We start from the raw sequence: 19,751 nt of genomic DNA, 5'->3' as shown, positions 1-19,751 counted from the left end.
AACATGTAGAGGTGTGGATCAGAAAACCAGTTAGTATCTGGTGTGACCACCATTTGCATCATTCAGAGCGACACATGTCCTTCGCATAGAGTTGATCAGGCTGTTTATTGTGGCCCGGTGGAATGTTGTCCCACTCCTCTTCAATGGCTATGCAAAGTTACTGCTCAATGGTTAGTATGTCTGGTGAGAATGCAGAACATGGAAGAACTGGGACATTTTCAGTTTCCAGGAATTGTGTACAGATCCTTGAGACATGGGGCTGTGCATTGTCAATTTGAAACATGAGGTGATGGCGGCGGATGAATGGAACGACAATGGGCCTCAGGATCTCATCATGGTATCTCTGTTTATTCAAATTTCCATTGATAAAATGCAAGAGCACACTTCTCCAGTGTGCCAGTGGCCATTGAAGGTCAGCATTTGCCCACTAAAGTCGGTTACGCCGCTGAACTGCATTCAGGTCAAGACCCTGGTGAGGATGACAAGCACGCAGATGAGCTTCGCTGAGATGATTTCTGACAGTACTGACAGAAATTCTTTGGTTGTGCAAAACCACAGTTTCATCAGCTGTCTGGGTGGCTGGTCTCTAGACGATCCCGCAGGTGAAAAAGCCGGATGTGGAGGTCCTGGGCTTGCGTGGTTACATGTGTACATGTGGTCTGCGGTTGTGAGGCCAGTTGGACGTACTGCCAAATTCTCTAAAACGATGTTGGAGGTGGCTTATGGCTGTTTATTGTCCCCAGCACAAGGTGCACCTGTGTAATGACCATGCTATTTAATCAGCTTCTTGATATGCCACACCTGTCAGGTGAATGGATTATCTTGGCAAAGAAGAAATGCTCACTAACAGGGATGTAAAAAAAATGTGCACACAACATTTAAGAGAAATAAGCTTGTGTGTATGGACAATTATGAAAAACACTTCACATGTTACATTTGTATTTTTGTTCAGTGTAGAATATGCCTCTCTGACCCTCTGTACAGCTGGCTTCCAGCCTGCTGAATCCTGTAGCTGCCTAGTGGAGCTTTTCTTTGTGAGCTAAGCATGTGTCGGGGCCACTGCCACTCAGAAAGAGGCTATTTAATCTCCTCCAGGACCTCTGAAGCAGATAGTGTGCACTACAGGAGGGCATCCATGCACATCTTGTCCTCCCTCTGTCAGGGTTGGGAGTCCACTGTAAGGGGCCGGCCAGGTGTACATGTTGACTCTGCTGTCACTGGAGAGGGGAGAAGAGATTAGTGGAGTGGATATGGCTAAGCTTCTCCCCTCCACTTCTCCTGGTACCCCAAGCCTCGCACCTCCACTTCTCCTAGTAACCCAAGCCTCTCAACTCCACTTCTCCTGGTACCCCAAGCCTCTCAACTCCACTCCTCCTGGTACCCCAAGCCTCTCAACTCCACACCTCCTGGTACCCCAAGCCTCTCAAATCCACTCCTCCTGGTACCCCAAGCCTCTCACCTCCACTTCTCCTGGTACCCCAAGCCTCACAGCAGGAACTGATGCTGTACTGGGATCACTGGTGTTGGAATGGTGTTGGATTGGATTCACTGGTGTTTGGCTGGTGTTGGATAGGATTCACTAATGTTGGATTGGTTCCATGAGCTGGTTCTGCTAGTGTTGTGCTGGTTTGACTGTAGTATTGGACAGGTGTTGCTGTAGCCTGTTCCTCTACTACAGACTCCTTGGAGCTTCAGTCAGAACTGTCTGTCTGCCAACACCTGCCACTTGGGGTGAATATGTCACATTTCCATACTGCGCCATAATTCCGCAGTGATTTATAGTAGATAACTTTCCCAATGCTAGAGAGACTACATAATGTTATGTGTCTTAGATCAGCTGTCTCTATCAAATCACACAAGTGACCTACCATATAGGGAATTCTTTGAATCTTGTCATCTCTGGAATTGAAGAAGTGAAGAAAGTGGTACATAATTTGGCATGCGGCCCATCCTTGTATTTTTCACACGTATTGTGCTTATGTGATGCCTCTGGAAGGGAACAGAAATGCGCTTTTCTCGATGACTTTCTCTGTGGGAGAGACAGAACACAATAGAAACCCTTGTGTTGAGCTGTCGGGCGACAATTCAATCCCAAGCCTGGTCCCTTCAAAATAAATGAAGGTGTTAGATTACATTTGTGTCTTTCGAACGCCATGTGTTACCCCACCACAGGATCATTACATCGCAGTGTGGAGTCATTGTATTTTGATGATGCCATGCACTGACTCAGTGAAATGTAATAACACTATTGGAGAAGTAGATTTTTCAGCATGGAGGTGTGGAGTCCATATACGTGTGAGGGGAATAGATTGGGACCCAGGTTTTGTGTGTGTGCAGTATGTGCTAGTCAGTCAGACACACATGGAAGCAGTAAGCCTCATCCTATAATCTGTCATAACGTACATTTAGAATCTATGCCAGCTCACAATTTATCAAGAGACTCTCATAAACGATGACATTGCATAATTACCCTTATATAAGGCCTATAAGGTGACCGAACAGATTAGATCTTAGAATCCTACAGTAAACATTGCCCTCTCTGTGACCCCAGTGTGATCTTATTTTGTAATCACAGCAAAATTCCTTTGGGAATTAAAGCCACCACCACTTCCCCTGCAGGCCACATGTTTATGCTATAGCTACTGTACATACCATGCATGGCTTTGTTTTGAATGTACAGCCATTGTTGATGTGGTGGTTAAGTTGATGTGTACTGTACACTCAGATGGATGGTGGGGCGGGTGATTGGGGGTGTGTAATAATAGTTTTTCTTGCGGTAAAAAATGTGGGGTAAATTGTGATACACATGATATCATGCTTTTTTTGCATTTACAGTCATCACAAACTTGAATGTATTTTTCTTGAAGTTTAACTTGATTCTTCTGTCCCCTCTAGGCTTCCACCATGTTTGAACTAAACATGACCACTGCCAAGCCAATGCACCTCATCATCACCACAGACTCAGAGCAGGTCATATACTTTCTGACCAATGTTAACGTGGATGTCAGCTTATACGTAAGTATACCATCTCTCCTCATTTAAGTGTTTCCTTTTGCCACTTGTTTCCTTTGGGGTTGTGTATCAGTTAGTTTAAGGGCATTACAGTATGTCAGTGTATGAAAAGTACACAAGTTATATGCAAATTATTACTCCAGGATTTACAGTATATCCTAGCCGGGAGAAAAGCATAGATACTGACTTCTATGAGACACCTTAATGCCCAATCACCTACAGAAATAGAGAGAGACTCTCAATAGGTATTGCCTGGTAGATAGCTGGCTGCATTGCCTGATACTTCACTAATGGGGGTTTGGCAAGGGCTAGGAGTCCAGCCTGGCAACTCTCCTGTTCCTGCCAGCTGAGCTGCTCCACTCTACTCTTCCACTCTACTTTGCTCTGGGGGGGGGGGGGTAGAGCCTCACTGCCAGGCTCCCTACTTCCATAGTTAACCAGGGGAGAAATGCTTTTCTGCAGGCCCAGATGGGCTCTCCAAACAGCCACAGCTGTGCAAGCCCCTGGGACAGTTTGGAGGAGCAATTACCCTTGTTTGTTGAGTTTCCCAGTACCGAAGAACCTGTGTGTATTTTATATCTGGTACACATTATAAAAATGCTTCAAGTGTGTTGGAGTAGGGAGCAACCTAATAGTCTCTGTCAGACACTGGGGGTGTGTAGTGTTATAGTGGAGACATTAGCTTGAGTATCGTGTTCAACCTATCTACTAGATTTACACACGTCAAGTGAGTTTTTAGAAAGAAAGGACTCCTTCAGAGAGATGGTGTGTCTCAAAGGGTTTCGTCTTGTCAACCGAATTTTGAAAATGAAGCAGAAGACCTGATAGGATGTCGTCTTTTGGAGTTTGACAGTAAATTATAGTGTTATTGATTTTGGATCCCTGCCTGGGACTCAAAACGCAACTTGTCTGTGGGCACCCATTCTCTTGAAACAGAACTCTTGCTTTTTATCACAATGAACACAAGTACCAAGCTGAGTTGAGAGTTCAGACCAAGTCCACAGCCCTAGCCTCCTCCTCTTGATCTCTGCTTCTCACACAAAGGGTCAAATAAATAACATGATCTTTTATGTATTTCGACCCCCTTCTACCCTCTATCCTCTATTTAAACTTTGTCGTATTAAGGTGCTGTTAAAACTCAGTAATCTTCCACGATAAATAGGATGATTCAATGTTTACAATACTGTCAGCAGTCTGTGACAGTAGGATAGCCTATCGTGTCCTGCAGAGAGGGGGACCATTTTACATGAAGAGGAGATGTGTGTGTGGGATGGGAGGATGGGATAGTGTGTAGTGGATCACTTGGGAATGTTACCATTTGAATGGAAAAAGGAAGTGCGTCACGAGGCTGACAGATCTGTTGGGTACAGGCCCAGTTTTCTATCCAGCTGTGACCGAGACAGGGAAGAGTCACCACACACACTCAGATGGGACAGAGTACATTTGCGTACATTCACAAAAGGCCACCGACCTGTGGGTCCATCGTCAAGGTTCAAGGTCTCGCATCCACAGGCGTCCCTCCTCCTTTCCTCCCTGTTGTAGATCTTGTCGTTTGTTCTCCCATCTAATACGGGGTGGTAATTTAGCTTCACACCAAGACATGATGCACAGTGTGTGTTTCTCAAAATGCATACTACCGTGCTCCAAGCACACAAATTAGAGCACGGGAGGCTTTGTATACGAGTCCAAATCAAAGTCTGCGAAACGGAGCACGGAGGGCACGAATGGAACACATACTCCGTTTCTACATATTTTGAAGAATGCATCGATGCAAGCTTCAACGGAAAGTATGCAAAGCAAAATACACTCCCATTTGGGAATGAAATGTTGCCTATTCACATCTCATATGTTGTCTGACAACAATATTTTATCTTGATTAAAATTACATTTTTAAATGTTTACCTGCCTACGTACCGTAGATCGCAAGCCCATAATAAGTCAATAGGGTTAACTGGCTAGTTACTACTGTTCAATAGCCAGATAGCCATGAAGAATTGTTAGCTAGCTACCAACAAAGAATTGATATCTATCTTGCATAATATTCATTTCAGGTCATTTTTGCCTATCTGGTTAGCTACATTATTATGATTCACGTAGCTGATAGTTATGAAGTAAAATGTTTGGTTTCTGTATATCTTGTTTTGTCTATTGTTGCAATTGTCCTGGCTGGAAGAATGTTCAGTGAATGCGAAGGTGCAGCGTGAGGTAATATAGTAGGGGAAGTGTGAGTGCTTCTCAATTGTAATGTTTTATGCGTTCTCCACACTCTTGTCCTCGCAAGAACGTACTCGAGAGAACTTAATCTGAGAATTCACTCGGAGCATGAGAGTGTGGAGCACGGTAGTATGCATATTGAGAAACACCCAGTGCTCTCTCTTCTATGTTATGTAAGAGTTGATGACCCCTCTGGCATTGTCCCCCGCACGCCCTCGTGCAGACAGTTCACGATGCATCCTTGGAGCCAAGGGGACAGAGACAGACAGATAGGCGAATGGCCTTGACCTCGAACCTAATCTATTTTGGATGGGTGCCTGTTCTAAACAGCCCACCAGATAGCTCTCTCTGACAGTGACTTAATAAATCCCCCTGACTCCTCTGTGATAGCAACGACACAGACACACAATGCTGAGTGTCACGGCTACACACAATACAGTGTCTGCACAGCGTCTGAGCGATATGGTACCTAGCTGTCACTCCAGTGTTCTCCACGGGGTTAATGATGCAGTACGAGACGAGAGGAGAGGAGAAGATGGGAGTAGAGAAGAAGAGGAGAGAAGTGAGGTGAATCAGAAGGGAGGACAGAGAAGGAGAAGAGAGGAGATGCGAGGAGTATAGGACAGGAGGATGCGTGGAGCTTGTCATCCCTGGCTCATTCAACCCCTCTGGATCAGGCCAAAGGAAGGAAGTCTAATCTGAGAAGTTTCTGAAAGTGCCAGTAGACAATGCCACTTCTTGCTCAGACTACTTCCTGTTGTGCGTTATGTCCCCTGGCCGTGCAGCGTCGAACTCTGACCCCCAGGAGACAAATTCATGTCAAAGTAGTTCCTTCTATCATTCGCTGATCCTTCTCACTCTCTTTCTCTCTTCCTTACTTACTTCCTTCTCCGCCCCTCCTCCTCTCCCTCCATTGTGATGTTTTTTAAGTTCTCGTCTCTGTAGTTTCCCGTCTTTCTATTTCGATCCACATTAAACAAAATATACACGCATGAGAAGGACCAATCAATCACACAGGTTTACTTGGCTCTCAGCAGAGCGTTCTGACTGGCTTTATGGGGTTTGGCTGCAGCTGGCAGGCCTTAACACACACACTGACCGCTAACATGGGAGGTCCACAGAGGGAACAATCAGTGGTCTTCTTTCCAGCCCTTAGTTTTCACCCTAAGACCTCGACCACCAGGAAATATATGGAATTATTCCTCAAACGCCAAAATCACTGCCAACACAATGGCTGCTGCTCTCTCCCCCTTCCCTAGCCTCTTCTTGGAAAAACACTGAGCACATACTGTACCTCCTGTGAGTTTGTGCAATGCAGCGTAGCTAATTGTTTGTTGTTGTTTTTATGCTATCCATTATCCTGAAATTAATTGTAACAACACATCGGACCTATATAAGTCCCGCCAGTCCAGAACAATTTGTCCATCTGTGTGCTATATTAGCTGGAATGCAACGGGAATAATGATAAGAACATTAATGGGGGAGAAAATGAAGCCATTGTTGAGACAGGATCCAAAGCGAAATGGATATCTTGCTCCATCCATATTACATTTACATTTACATTTAAGTCATTTAGCAGACGCTCTTATCCAGAGCGACTTACAAATTGGTGCATTCACCTTATGACATCCAGTGGAACAGTCACTTTACAATAGTGCATCTAAATCTTAAAGGGGGGACATGCTGACATCCCTGAGGATGTCAGCATATGCTCTGTATAATATTTAAAGGGACTCTATTCTCAAGCTCTTGGGCTAATAATCTAATTGTTTTTTAATATGCTTATAGAAGTATGGTTGTCTTTATACAAATATTTGATTAGCAGATGAGTACAGATTGGGCGCGACTCTTAGGTTACACCAGAATGGCACATAACCGACCGATACATTAGAATACCTACTGGAGTACTTCATGTACAGTCCATTATTTCCCTGGCCTGTTTGGGAAACAGGGGAATGCGTGCTAGGGGAATGTGTGCTGTAGTGTGCATGCACTAGGCTGGATGTATATATTTATACCCGTATGGAGCCAGATTCCAGCCGACTCCACTGACGCACAGAGTTAAAAAGGTCCCCATTTCCCGGCCCCACTCAGGAAGCGAAGGAAAGACCTTGGCTCCAATGGGGTTGTTCAACCGGGCTTGTAGACACTTTAGCATAATAAACATTCCTTTTCAAATGGCTCTGCACTGCTCAGAGAATAAAGAAAGCGAGAGAGAGAAAGAGAGATGGAGAGAGAAAAGGAGAGATGGAGAAAGAGGGAGATCAAGATATAGACAGACAGAAAGGGGGAGAGCGAGAGCGAGAGAGGAAACGGGAGGCATGCTTTGATGTGGCTGTTGTCAGACACATTGGGCAAACATGAGGTAGCAGTCTCTAAATAAGGCGCTGACTCACCTAATGCCACGGTAACAATGAGCAGACAAACAGAGCTGTCTATCCCTCATAGAGGTAGAGTGGCTTAATGACTTAGGGTTGTACTGTATATAAACAAGAATCCCCCCACATACATAAAGGAAATTAAAAAGAATGGAGTGGGTCATGTTAACAGACAGATTCAATCAAACTTGCCTTATATATGTAGTGTGTTTGTTTATGAACTACTGCCTAGGCACACACCTCTTCTTATTAATCCAATTGGGAGGGGTGTCTACCTGAGAAGACAACTTAATAAGTAGTATGTACATTTTTATTCAGTGGTCTAGTTTGACCAGCGGACTGTGTTGCATTATTGCAATATGGGTTCAATTGAAGTGAACCCATAGTATCATAACTTGCATACAGTAGATAGATAGTCAAAGAGACCTGAAATGCAATGTCTAATGTATTTTCCTTTACTCTCCAGGTGGCCAACAACTCCAATATAATGTTTTATGGTTCAAATGGCAACAACCATAGAAAAGCGCTGCCCACAGACAACGAAGATCTAGTGAGGTGGGCCACCGAGGAGTTTGGTGGGGTGACGTCTTTCACCACCATCCAGAACCCAACGATCATCGCTTCCACAGGGAGAGAGGGTAAGACACTGTCAGATACATACAACGTACCTCAAACTTACACAACTCACACAAACAGTCTGTTTTTGATGTGACTGAAGAATTACAGATGATGTAACAAATCTGAATAATAAACATGAATGATTTTACAGGAACAAGACTCCTTCCAACTGGCTCCAACAACTGTACACTTGAAAATGAATGGCACTCCCTCAAGCACTATCTGACATTCAAATCAAACATACCTTCATCGATCAAGTCCTGCTCGAACCAGCCTCTCAACAGTCACACTGAGAAAGAACTATATATCGTTAACATCCCTGAGGATGTCAGCATTCGGTAAGACACCGAAGAGTCTCTTGGCTGAAAACATTAGCAACACTTTCCATGATATTGGCCTTATACTGGTTATTGTGTTGGTTGTTGGTGCTCTTGAACAGTAAATCAACACAATTTCTATTGTTCCAGCTATGTCTCTGTGCACGTCATCAGTGAGAGGCAGATCAGTCTGTTCCTAAGAGGTCCCCAGGGTACCACGTGGAGCATCCATGACCCACAGCACACCAGCTTCTTTGTAAGCACTGGATAACATCTACAGTTGACTAAATTGTAGTATCAATGCCTGAAACGGAATCACCAATGACTCAGACATTTTGTCTGCATTTGTCTGGTCATCATTTCAGGCTCAGATCAGTATGCATTATACTCTATGACTGACAAAGGTGTCCTATATAAATTGGAAAATAACCATACAGTACTATCTATTATATAAAATTCTGTTAATTCTATATCTATTCTCGCTTTTATATCCTATTCTTGCAGTCTAACAACGTGATCATGCTTGCTGCCACCAACATGATGCATACGATCCCTCCCACGGTCACCATCACCACAGACAGTGCCGATGCTGTACAGAAGAAGGCCTTGGACCACTTCAAAGCAAGCACCATCACAAGCTACTCTGAGATCCGAACCGAGGGCACCATGGTCACACTGGTCCTGGGGAATAAGGACCACACACCAGGTAAAATACTGTTATAGTCACAGTGAGCATAGTCAATATTGGCCTCTAGCAAGGGTAGCATTACTAGGGAATTCCTGTAAATTTGACAATTGTTCCGATTAGTTAATGTATGAAGTGAATGCAAATTCCGACGCAGAGTGAACAATCATAAATGCTCATACTGTTGGTTGGTATAATGTTGCAAAACTGCAATAAAATATGCTTTATCAAGCGTTCTCAGTAATTGGTAGCTAACACTATGCCACTGTTGCCAGCAGGCTCCTGTACTAGACTAACTAACTAGCTTAGCCAACATTATTATTATTATTATTATTTATGATTTTATTAAAACAAATATATGGTACAACTATCCTGTAGTATCATGTACAAATGGATTCTTACTGACAGGTGAACGTTGTGTCTTGCTGTCTCAGTCACAGAGACTGCACCCACCGAGACCACCCCATCACCCCCTAGCCCCCCTCAGATGCCTCTGATCATGCAGCTGTACACCTCTCCAGACTACCGCTCCCCCCTGGACCTCAACGCCAAGGTGCAGAGTGACAAGAGGATCTACGCAGAGGTGAGACCATTTTTTTTCTTCAGTCCAACACCTTCCTGCTCTTTCTAATCCTCTCCCAGTTCCTCCGCCGTGCCCAAATTCTCATAAGCCCTGCACACCTTCACATCTGCTTGACTCCTAACACACAAAGCAAAAGTCTCTTCAATAGAATCTCAATCTACAGGTATTAATTTATGTTTGGGGATGTAGCTCCATCCAGGAGAGGACTGGATGTATCTACAGTACATAGTATCATCATATTGCTATACAGTATAACACCATATATAATATAGTGACCATACAATGTAGTTTGCAGTATGTACTTGGGAGCAAATGCATCCACCAACATCTCCCACCAGGCCTGCTCTAGGCCACAATATAACATCCATACTGCAGTGTATGCAAAGATTTCTAGCACTCCAAGTATTCCTGTCCCCACTCATCCCTCTCCTCTCCTCCAGATCTCAGGGAGGATGCTGGGAGAGATTGTGCTGACCATCGAGGTGATCAACTGCTCGGTGCGCTCCAAGGGCTCATGCCCGGTGGTCAGAGACATACCCTTCAGGTCAGAGATGTGCTCCTCCACCATGTGCCCCAACAGTACCAGGGTTAGCTTCTCCCTAGACCTGCTCCATGACCTGGCGTCCACTAGCTGGGACCTGGAGTGCTCCGTCAAACTCTGCTTCAGTGAGGTATGTACAGTTGAAGTCGGAAGTTTACATACACCTTAGCCAAATACGTTTAAACTCAGTTTTTCACAATTCCTGACAATTCCCTGTCTTATGTCAGTTAGGATCACCACTTTATTATAAGAATGGGAAATGTCAGAATAATAGTAGAGAGAATTATTTATTTCAGCTTTTATACTTTCATCACATTCACAGTGGGTCAGAAGTCTACATACATTCAATTAGTATTTGGTAGCATTGCCTTTAAATTGTTTAACTTGGGTCAAAAGTTTCAGGGAGCCTTCCACAAGCTTCCCACAATATGTTGGAGGGAATTTTTGCTCATTTCTCCTGACAGAGCTGGTGTAACTGAGTCAGGTTTGTAGGCCTCCTTGCTCGCACACGCTTTTTCAGTTCTGCCCACACATTTTCTATGGGATTGAGGTCAGGGCTTTCTGATGGCCACTCCAATACCTTGACTTTGTTTTCCTTAAGCCATTTTGCGACCAAGCTTTACCTTCTTGACTGATGTCTTGAGATGTTGCTTCAATATATCCACATAATTTCCCTCCCTCATGATGCATCTATTTTGGGAAATGCACCAGTCCCTCCTGCAGCAAATCACCCCCACAACATGATGCTGCCACCCCCTTGCTTCACGGTTGGGATGGTGTTTTTCAGTTTGCAAGCTTACCCCTTTTTCCTCCAAACACAACGATGGTCATATTGGCCAAACAGTTCTATTTTTGTTTAACCAGACCAAAGTACATTTCTCCAAAAGGTACAATCTTTGTCCCCATGTGCAGTTGCAATCCGGCTTCTTCTGTCTTTTTTATGGCAGTTTTGGAGCAGTGGCTTTTTCCTTGCTGAGCGGCCTTTCAGGTTATGTCGATATAGGACTCGTTTTACTGTGAATATAGATACTTTTGTACCTGTTTCCTCCATCATCTTCACAAGGTCCTTTGCTGTCGTTCTCGGATTTGCACTTTTCGCACTAAAGTACATTCATCTCTAGGAGACAGAATGCGTCTTTTTCCTGAGTGTTATGACAGCTGCGTGGTCCCATGGTGTTTATACTTGCATACTATTGTTGTACAGATGAATGTGGTACCTTCAGTCATTTGGAAAGTGCTCCCAAGGATGAACCAGACTTGTGTAGGTCTATAAATTGTTTTATGAGGTCTTGGCTGATTTCTTTTGATGTTCCCATGATGTCAAGCAAAGAGGCACTGAGTTTGAAGGTAGGCCTTGAAATACATTCACATGTACACCTCCAATTGACTCAAATTATGTCAATTAGCCTATCAGAAGCTTCTAAAGCCATGACATCATTTTCTGGAATTTTCAAAGCTGTTTAAAGGCAGTCAACTTAGTGTATGTAAACTTCTGACTCACTGGAATTGTGATACAATGAATTTAAGTGAACTTTTCTGTCTGTCAACAATTGTTGGAAAAATCACTTGTGTCATGTAGATGTCCTAAACGACTTGCCAAAACTATAGTTTGTTAACAAGAAATATGTGAAGTGGTTGAAATATGAGTTTTAATGACTCCAACCTAAGTTTATGTGAACTTCCAATTTCAACTTTAGGTGTGTGTTGGGGGGAGGTGTGTGTGTGCACGTAGGTGTGTGTTTTGGGGGGGGTATTGCTTTTTTATTTACTTCTATGAGAAAATCTGTTCCATTTTTTTCTTTTAGTATCCTTTCTTTCAGTATTGAGCATTTTTCATAGCTCCTTGAATACATTTTTCTCTGACAAATTGATTTCAACCTCATAACAGCACCAACGGTTCCAGAAAGTGTACATTTAGAGCGAGACTGAAAATAAAATATCATACACAGAGAATATGCTTCAAGGGATAATGTGTGCCAACTGTTGCTCACTAAACATGGTTCATTCTAAACTGTAGCTTCAACCCAAATATTTAGTGAACTTTCCCTTTCACCTTAAAGCATTTTTGATGTTTTGAGTTGACTTTAGTAGGTTTTAGTATATTTGCCAACAAAGCAATATGAATGATGTGTGTCTCACTCTCTTCGTATTCTCTTGTAGAAATGTGGAGATGGAGGAAGAGTGAAGAGGAATTTGGAGGTCACCCAGACATACATCCCACCACCAAGTGAGTTCAGTTAACTCCAAATCCTTCCAGCTCTGTTGTTGTAGTGTAGTTTGTCCTTCTGGCAACTCAACCCTTACCTTTTCTCTTATCAGCTTTGGCATCAGTCAACATTTACAGTACACATGATAACCCCAATGTTGGCCCTTAAATGACATAATTCATAAATTAAATTTTTTAAACATGACTCTTCTCTATCGCTGATATGACCCCCGACTACCCCTATGCTAAAATGTGCCATCTTCTTTCCTGTGGAAAACCAAAATAAATAAAAATGAAATCAGCACTAACAATGCTGTCAAATGCAATAATAGAAGAGCCACTGCATTGTCCTCTTCAGCAATTCCCTTCTCAGAACATTCATCATCCATCTCATTCCAGCCACAGCAGCTACTGCCAGTCTGTCCGTCTGTCTCGGTTGTCTCGCCTTCCAACGAGCTCCACTTTAACGTTGGGCCTGTTGTCATGGCGATGATGAGTTCAGGATATACAAAAAGAGAGGGGTCGTAGAGGGGATGCGAGGTGGGGTGGGGCCTCTTCCTTAGGAAGGCCTGCAGCCTGACTTTGTGGCCACAATCAGCTAGTAATGACCCTCAGGGGGATCCATTGTGTCCGAGGTCTGGCCGAGCGGCTGTCCGTCACAAAAAAATGACTGGAGCTATTGTCAGAAACCCCTGAAAACAAAGAGGGGAAGGTGTCCCTCTTCAAAGCGGAGGACAATCTCTGGGAAGATGAGTCAGGAACTAACCTTGCATTCCTCAACCCTCTGCAAGCCCATTATTTTGGGGTGAAAAAGAAAAGAGAACCCCAGGTTCATGTTTTGGCTTGGAACATAGCTCCCCAGCTTTGGCATGGAACATAGCTCCCCAGCTATGGCTTGGAACATAGCTCCCCAGCTATGGCTTGGAACATAGCTCCCCAGCTTTGGCTTGGAACATAGCTCCCCAGCTTTGGCTTGGAACATAGCTCCCCAGCTTTGGCTTGGAACATAGCTCCCCAGCTATGGCTTGGAACATAGCTCCCCAGCTATGGCTTGGGACATAGCTCCCCAGCTATGGCTTGGAACATAGCTCCCCAGCTATGGCTTGGGACATAGCTCCCCAGCTATGGCTTGGGACATAGCTCCCCAGCTATGGCTTGGGACATAGCTCCCCAGCTATGGCTTGGGACATAGCTCCCCAGCTATGGCTTGGGACATAGCTCCCCAGCTATGGCTTGGGACATAGCTCCCCAGCTATGGCTTGGGACATAGCTCCCCAGCTATGGCTTGGGACATAGCTCCCCAGCTATGGCTTGGGACATAGCTCCCCAGCTATGGCTTGGGACAAAGCTCCCCAGCTATGGCCAACAAGTAATTGTTTCCTGCAATTTCCTCATGCAGGAGAAGAAGAGGATACAGGTTGGAGCATCAGTGGCTTGATGGTGATGGGTTTGGAGGCGACACAGCCAGACCACCACTGCTCATTTTTGTTTTTGCATCCTGTTTTACTGGCCAGCCCATTCTGGTACTTATGTAATGGAAAGGTGATGTGAGCGTGTGGAGGGACTCAGGGACTTGTGATGGAGAATGGTTGAACGAGAATCAGTGGCAAGGGAACAACGTTTCCTCCCATTAAACTGCAGGCAACTCCTCATTGACCTAAGCGCTCCTTTTTATCCACGCCTGCCAAGTGACTACACAGTGCACACACCAAACAACTGGAGCCAGCCAACTTTCTGGGCTCTCAGTTCTGCTTCAGAATTCTGGCCTGAGTGTTGGAATTGAGCTTTTTTGACAGTTGAAGCAGGCTGACTGCTGATGTTGTTGCTGGGGGTCCCGCCTGCTTTCATTGGCCAGGATGTGAATCCCCCTCAGTTGTCCTTGCTGTTTGGTAGCTGTCCCCCAGAGGGCTCTTTGGACTAGTAGTGTCGTAGTACAGGCCTGCTGCTGCCCGTCTTCTCCACCTCCTCCCCACCTACAACAAGGCTTCTGCTTCCTGTCTCTGTTTGTTCAGCTTTGCTGTCTAACCCAAACACACAAATAACAAGTCGGCCCATTTTGGAAAACAAATAAAAGAAAGACTGTAAAGTAGGTTTCTGTTTAGACATGAACTGGGACAGGGCCTTTGAGTCTGTATTGTTAGTACAGTAGTAGATCATTAATTATCCTCCTATAAAGATAACTTACAATCACTTACAATCTAAATCATTAGACTTTATTGAAGGATGTGTTCTCCACATTAGTTTAATTTCATTGGCACACAAGGGTTTCAATATATTGTGACAGTAGAGCAGTGATGATTAAGTGATTTTAATAAGGTGAGGCGATGAATGATCTTGATTATTATTTAAAGAACATAGACACCATAAATAACAATATTAACCAGATACACATGGCTTGGATTGTGGCAAGAGATGCAGCCAAACAAACAGAATGCTGTCCCTCACCCTTCCTGCATCCTGTCTTTCCTTCAGGAAAAGAGAGAGCGGTCGGTAGCCTAGCGTAGCGCTGAGCCTAGCATGTAGCGCAGTGGCACAGGATGCAGGAGGCTTAAGGTGGCAGGTGAGAGAAACTGCACAGGGTAAGAAACAGGATGGCTTCTGCCCAGGTGACTGATGATTAGCTTCCTCCCAAATTCTCAGGGTCCATGTTGGAAATGTTCACTAGTAAGGAAGCAGAAGCAGGGAAACGTGTGTGTGCATGCACATGTGCACATATGCTCATTTGCTAGGATGCACACGTGTGTGTGTGTGTGTGTGTGTGTGTGTGTGTGTGTGTGTGTGTGTGTGTGTGTGTGTGTGTGTGTGTGTGTGTGTGTGTGTGTGTGTGTGTGTGTGTGTGTGTGTGTGTGTGTGTGTGTGTGTGTGTGTGTGTGTGTGTGTGTGTGTGTGTTCGTGTCAGAGGCCTGTGTCAACGCAGCACATGGCCACGGCCTGTTTTCTGGCCTTTTTCAGAATAGTTGATTTGAGAGTTCTGCCGAGAGAGCGCAAGAGAGCGCAATTCTGCCTCAGCCATTGGCTCCAGTTGTTTTGTTTGCATCTACGTCTGTAATTGCTGCAACGGCTTGTGCGGGACCATGCCACACACACGCTGCCACGGTGGCACTGCCAGGGCCAAGCCCTGGGACTTCACATCGCATGATGAGAAAGCCAGAACTAGCAAGTACATAACAGCGATAAGCATTTGCTTCCACAAACAGATTTGGCCTAAATTGTGCAATGTGCTTAAGACAACAAAACAAAAAAATGTATGAGCTTGTAATGTTAACCTGTTGCGACGAGCAATCCCGTATCCGGGATCCTATTTATAGCCTCAAGCTCATTACCATAACGCAACGTTAACTATTCATGAAAATCGCAAATGAAATGAAATAAATATATTTGCTCTCAAGCTCAGCATTTTGTTAACAACACTGTCATCTCAGATTTTCAAAATATGCTTTTGAACCATAGCTAAACAAGCATTTGTGTAAGATTATTGATAGCCTAGCATAGCATTAAGCCTGGCATTCAGCATGCAACATTTTCACAAAAACAAGAAAAGCATTCAAATAAAATCATTTACCTTTGAAGAACTTCAGATGTTTTCAATGAGGAGACTCTCAGTTAGATAGCAAATGTTCAGTTTTTCAAAAAAAAATATTTGTGTAGGACAAATCGTTCCGTTTTGTTCATCACGTTTGGGTAAGAAAAAACCCGAACATTAAGTCATTACAATGCAAACTTTTTTCCAAATTAACTCCATAATATCAACAGAAACATGGCAAACGTTGTTTAGAATCAATCCTCAAGGTGTTTTTCACATATCTATCGATGATAAATCATTCGTGGCAGTTTGGTTTCTCCTCTGAAGAAATGGAACGCGCATGGACCTGAAGATTACGCAATAATTTCAACGCAGGACACTGGGCGGACACCTGGTAAATGTAGTCTCTTATGGTCAATCTTCCAATGATATGCCTACAAATACGTCACAATGCTGCAGACACCTTGGGGAAGCGACAGAAAGTGCAGGCTCATTCCTGGCGCATTCACAGCCATATAAGGAGACATTGGAACACAGGGCATTCGAAATCTGGACCATTTCCTGTATGAAATTTCATTTTGGTTTCACCTGTAGCATTAGTTCTGGGGCACTCACAGATAATATCTTTGCAGTTTTGGAAACGTCAGAGTTTTTTCTTTCCAAAGCTGTCAATTACATGCATAGTCGAGCATCTTTTCGTGACAAAATATCTTGTTTAAAACGGGAACGTTTTTTATCCAAAAATTAAAAGAGCGCCCCCTATCTCAAAGAAGTTAACTGGTTGTGTGCTGAAAATGAGGAAATCATAGGAGGAATAATAATGGTTTAAATTACAAGCATTTTGCTACACCCGCAATAACATCTGTGAAACATATGTATATGACCAATACAATTTGATTTGATCTGTGTGATTCCGCTGATCTCCAACGATACTACAAAATACCCCATTGCAAGACATGCATTCATGTGTTTCTTCTGTGTGTTCCAGCTGTGTGTATTGACTTTGGTCTGTCAGCCGTGCTGGGCATTGCTTTCGGAGGCTTCCTGATTGGAGTTCTGCTTATTGGAGCTCTGTGGTTCATCAAGATCCGCACAGGTGAGTCAGAGTCCCACTATCTCTTTTGTGTTGTTACAATGACATACTTCAAAAGTGTTTTAGAGGTCTTTTTCTCTTGATTTGCGATCTCTCTTAATTTTACCATGACTTCATTTTAAAACGGTATTATTCTGTTTTACGGGATCTAGGATACCCCACCGGACTGGATGTCGGGTCGACTGCAGTAAACCTCTCAGGTAAGATGCTAGTCACTGTTTATGGTTGATGCCAGTTACAGTTAAACATAAAGAGCTATATTTTCCATGAATAGGGAATGGTAATGTAAAGGAAAACCCGTCTTCCTCCTCCTTTTCTGATCTCTCTCATGGTCTTTCTCCCTCAATCATTCATGCAATCAATCAACCAACAAGTAAATGAGTCTTTATTAGAGGCAGAGGCAACTGGTTTGCACCCCAGAGGCAACGGTTTTGCAAGCTGAAATTTGGCTTGCCATGAATCAAAAAACATTTTCTCTCTCCCCAGGATGTCCTTGCTCTCTGACCAGCAAACGGCAACCCGTTTCTACGAACCCCTCCCCCTCTCAGAACAGTAGTGCTAATGCCAGCATTGGCAGCACTCACAGCACGCCAACCAGCAGCATGGCATGAGATCATCAGCACCACCGTCTCCCCTTTCCGACACCCCGAGGGGCCTTGTGCTATTTGGCCGCTCTTTCACCATGCTTAAGAAAGCATTACCCCCCTCTCTTTAGTCACACCACAAACACGCACCCGCTCTCACCCGTAACCCCACCTGATAGTGGTGAGGTCGGGGGCGGGAAGGGGTGGGAGGAGCAGGAATGGGAGGGTGGGGGGCGGCTCTAGTCTAGTCCAGGCACCTAACATTCACCTCTCTAGCCTCCCAGCAAAAGTTCCAGACGGAAAGTCAGGGAGGGTGAAAAAAAAAGACCCCGGCTCCCAGCAACAGGAAAAACAAAGCATATCCCCTAAGAACTAACAGGAAATTCATTGCATTCTTCTGAATAAATTGTGCCTCTCTGATGGCGGCACAATAAGAGTCAGTCAGTGAAAAAAAGAGACAAAAGATTGACTTTTAAAAACATTATTAGAGAAACTGTTTTTGTCTCTCGACATCCACAGTTGTTTTGATTGGAAATGTCAGGGCCCCTTATTGTAGGCAATTTAGAGATACCTGTTTAGAGATACCTAAATTGTAGGCAATTTAGAGATACCTGTTCTATCACATTGACTGTAGTTTTAATTAAAATTGTATTACTGTATATGGGTGGCTGGAAGACACCTTGTCAGATTTGAAGACTTTAGACAGATCAACAAAGCTAAAATATCCAATGTTCTCCTCCAATACCAAGGGGTATCTGTCTTTATATGAGTCTGATTGGGAAAAGGCTACCTCTTAATTTATGTAGATGTCGGATTGTTAAGCACAAGCATGAGAATGGGTTATTCTGGTGAGCTAGTCAGATACCTTATTTTTTTGTTTCTCTCTTTCATTCCGTTTCACTTGAGTTACAATGCATCCGGAAAGTTTTCAGACCCCTTCCCTTATTCCACATTTTGTTACATTACAGCCTTATTCTAAAATTGATACAAATATTTTAATAACTCATCAATCTACAAACAATACCACATAATGACAAAGTGAAAACAGGTTTTTGCTAATTTAAAACAAAATGATTGACTTATTTACATAAGTATTCAGACCCTTTGCTATGCGATTCTAAAGTCAGCTCAGGTGCATCCTTTTTCCATTTATCACCCTTTTCTACACCTTGATTGGAGTCCACCTGTGGTAAATTAAATTGATTGGACATGATTTGGAAAGGCACACACCTGTCTATATAAGGTCCCACAGTTGACTGTGCATGTCAGAGAAAAAACGAAGCCAATAGGTCAAAGGAATTCTTGGCGCTCCAAGACAGGGTTGTGTCAAGGCACAGGTCTGGGGAAGGGTACCAAAACATTTCTGCAGCATTGAAGGTCCCCACGAACAGTGGCCTCCATCATTCTTCAATGGAAGAAGTTTGGAACCACCAAGACACTTCCTAAAGCTGGTCTCCCAGCCAAACTGAGCAATCGGGGGAGAAGGGCCTTGGTCAGGGAGGTGACCAAGAATCCGATGGTCACTCTGACAGAGCATCTGAGTTCCTCTGTGGAGATGGGAGAACCTTCCAGAAGGACAACCATCTCTGCAGCACTCCACCAATCAGGCCTTTATGGTAGAGTGGCCAGACTGAAGCCACTCCTCAGTTAAATGCACATGACAGCCTGCTTGGAGTTTGTCAAAAGGCACCTAAAGGACGCTGACCATGAGAAACAAGATTATCTGGTCTGATGAAACCAAGATTAAACTCTGGCCTGAATGCCAAGTGTCACGTCTGGAGGAAATATGGCACCATCCCTACGGTGAAGCATGGTGGTGGCAGCATCATGCAGTGGGGATGTTTTTCAGCGGCAGGGACTGGAAGACTAGTCAGGATCAAGAGAAAGATGAACGGAGCAAAGTACAGAGATATCCTTGATGAAAACCTGCTCCAGAGCGCTCAGGACCTCAGACTGGGGCAAAGGTTCACCTTCCAACAGGACAATGACCGTAAGCA

At 44.1% G+C, this 19,751-nt stretch overlaps 1 protein-coding gene across 2 annotated transcripts in view; it reads left to right on the top strand.

The window, feature by feature from the left end:
* LOC124007519 (endoglin-like) overlaps positions 1 to 19,201 on the top strand; it is a 46,771-nt gene extending 27,570 nt beyond the window's left edge. For both annotated transcript variants that reach the window (XM_046318156.1, XM_046318157.1), the window contains exons 4-14: positions 2,896 to 3,015; positions 8,071 to 8,242; positions 8,374 to 8,560; positions 8,690 to 8,795; positions 9,044 to 9,245; positions 9,659 to 9,807; positions 10,248 to 10,478; positions 12,509 to 12,575; positions 17,066 to 17,173; positions 17,323 to 17,370; positions 17,657 to 19,201. In XM_046318156.1, coding sequence (XP_046174112.1) covers positions 2,896 to 3,015; positions 8,071 to 8,242; positions 8,374 to 8,560; positions 8,690 to 8,795; positions 9,044 to 9,245; positions 9,659 to 9,807; positions 10,248 to 10,478; positions 12,509 to 12,575; positions 17,066 to 17,173; positions 17,323 to 17,370; positions 17,657 to 17,781 — 1,515 coding nt within the window. In that variant the 3' untranslated portion in view covers positions 17,782 to 19,201. The remainder of the gene's footprint in view (positions 1 to 2,895; positions 3,016 to 8,070; positions 8,243 to 8,373; positions 8,561 to 8,689; positions 8,796 to 9,043; positions 9,246 to 9,658; positions 9,808 to 10,247; positions 10,479 to 12,508; positions 12,576 to 17,065; positions 17,174 to 17,322; positions 17,371 to 17,656) is intronic.
* Positions 19,202 to 19,751: the final 550 nt, after the last annotated feature.

This window comes from Oncorhynchus gorbuscha, linkage group LG20 (genome assembly GCF_021184085.1).
Source record: "Oncorhynchus gorbuscha isolate QuinsamMale2020 ecotype Even-year linkage group LG20, OgorEven_v1.0, whole genome shotgun sequence".
Taxonomy (NCBI): Eukaryota; Metazoa; Chordata; class Actinopteri; order Salmoniformes; family Salmonidae; genus Oncorhynchus; species Oncorhynchus gorbuscha.
Note: the sequence above shows the minus strand (reverse complement) of the source record. Positions and strands in the feature narration are given on the sequence as shown.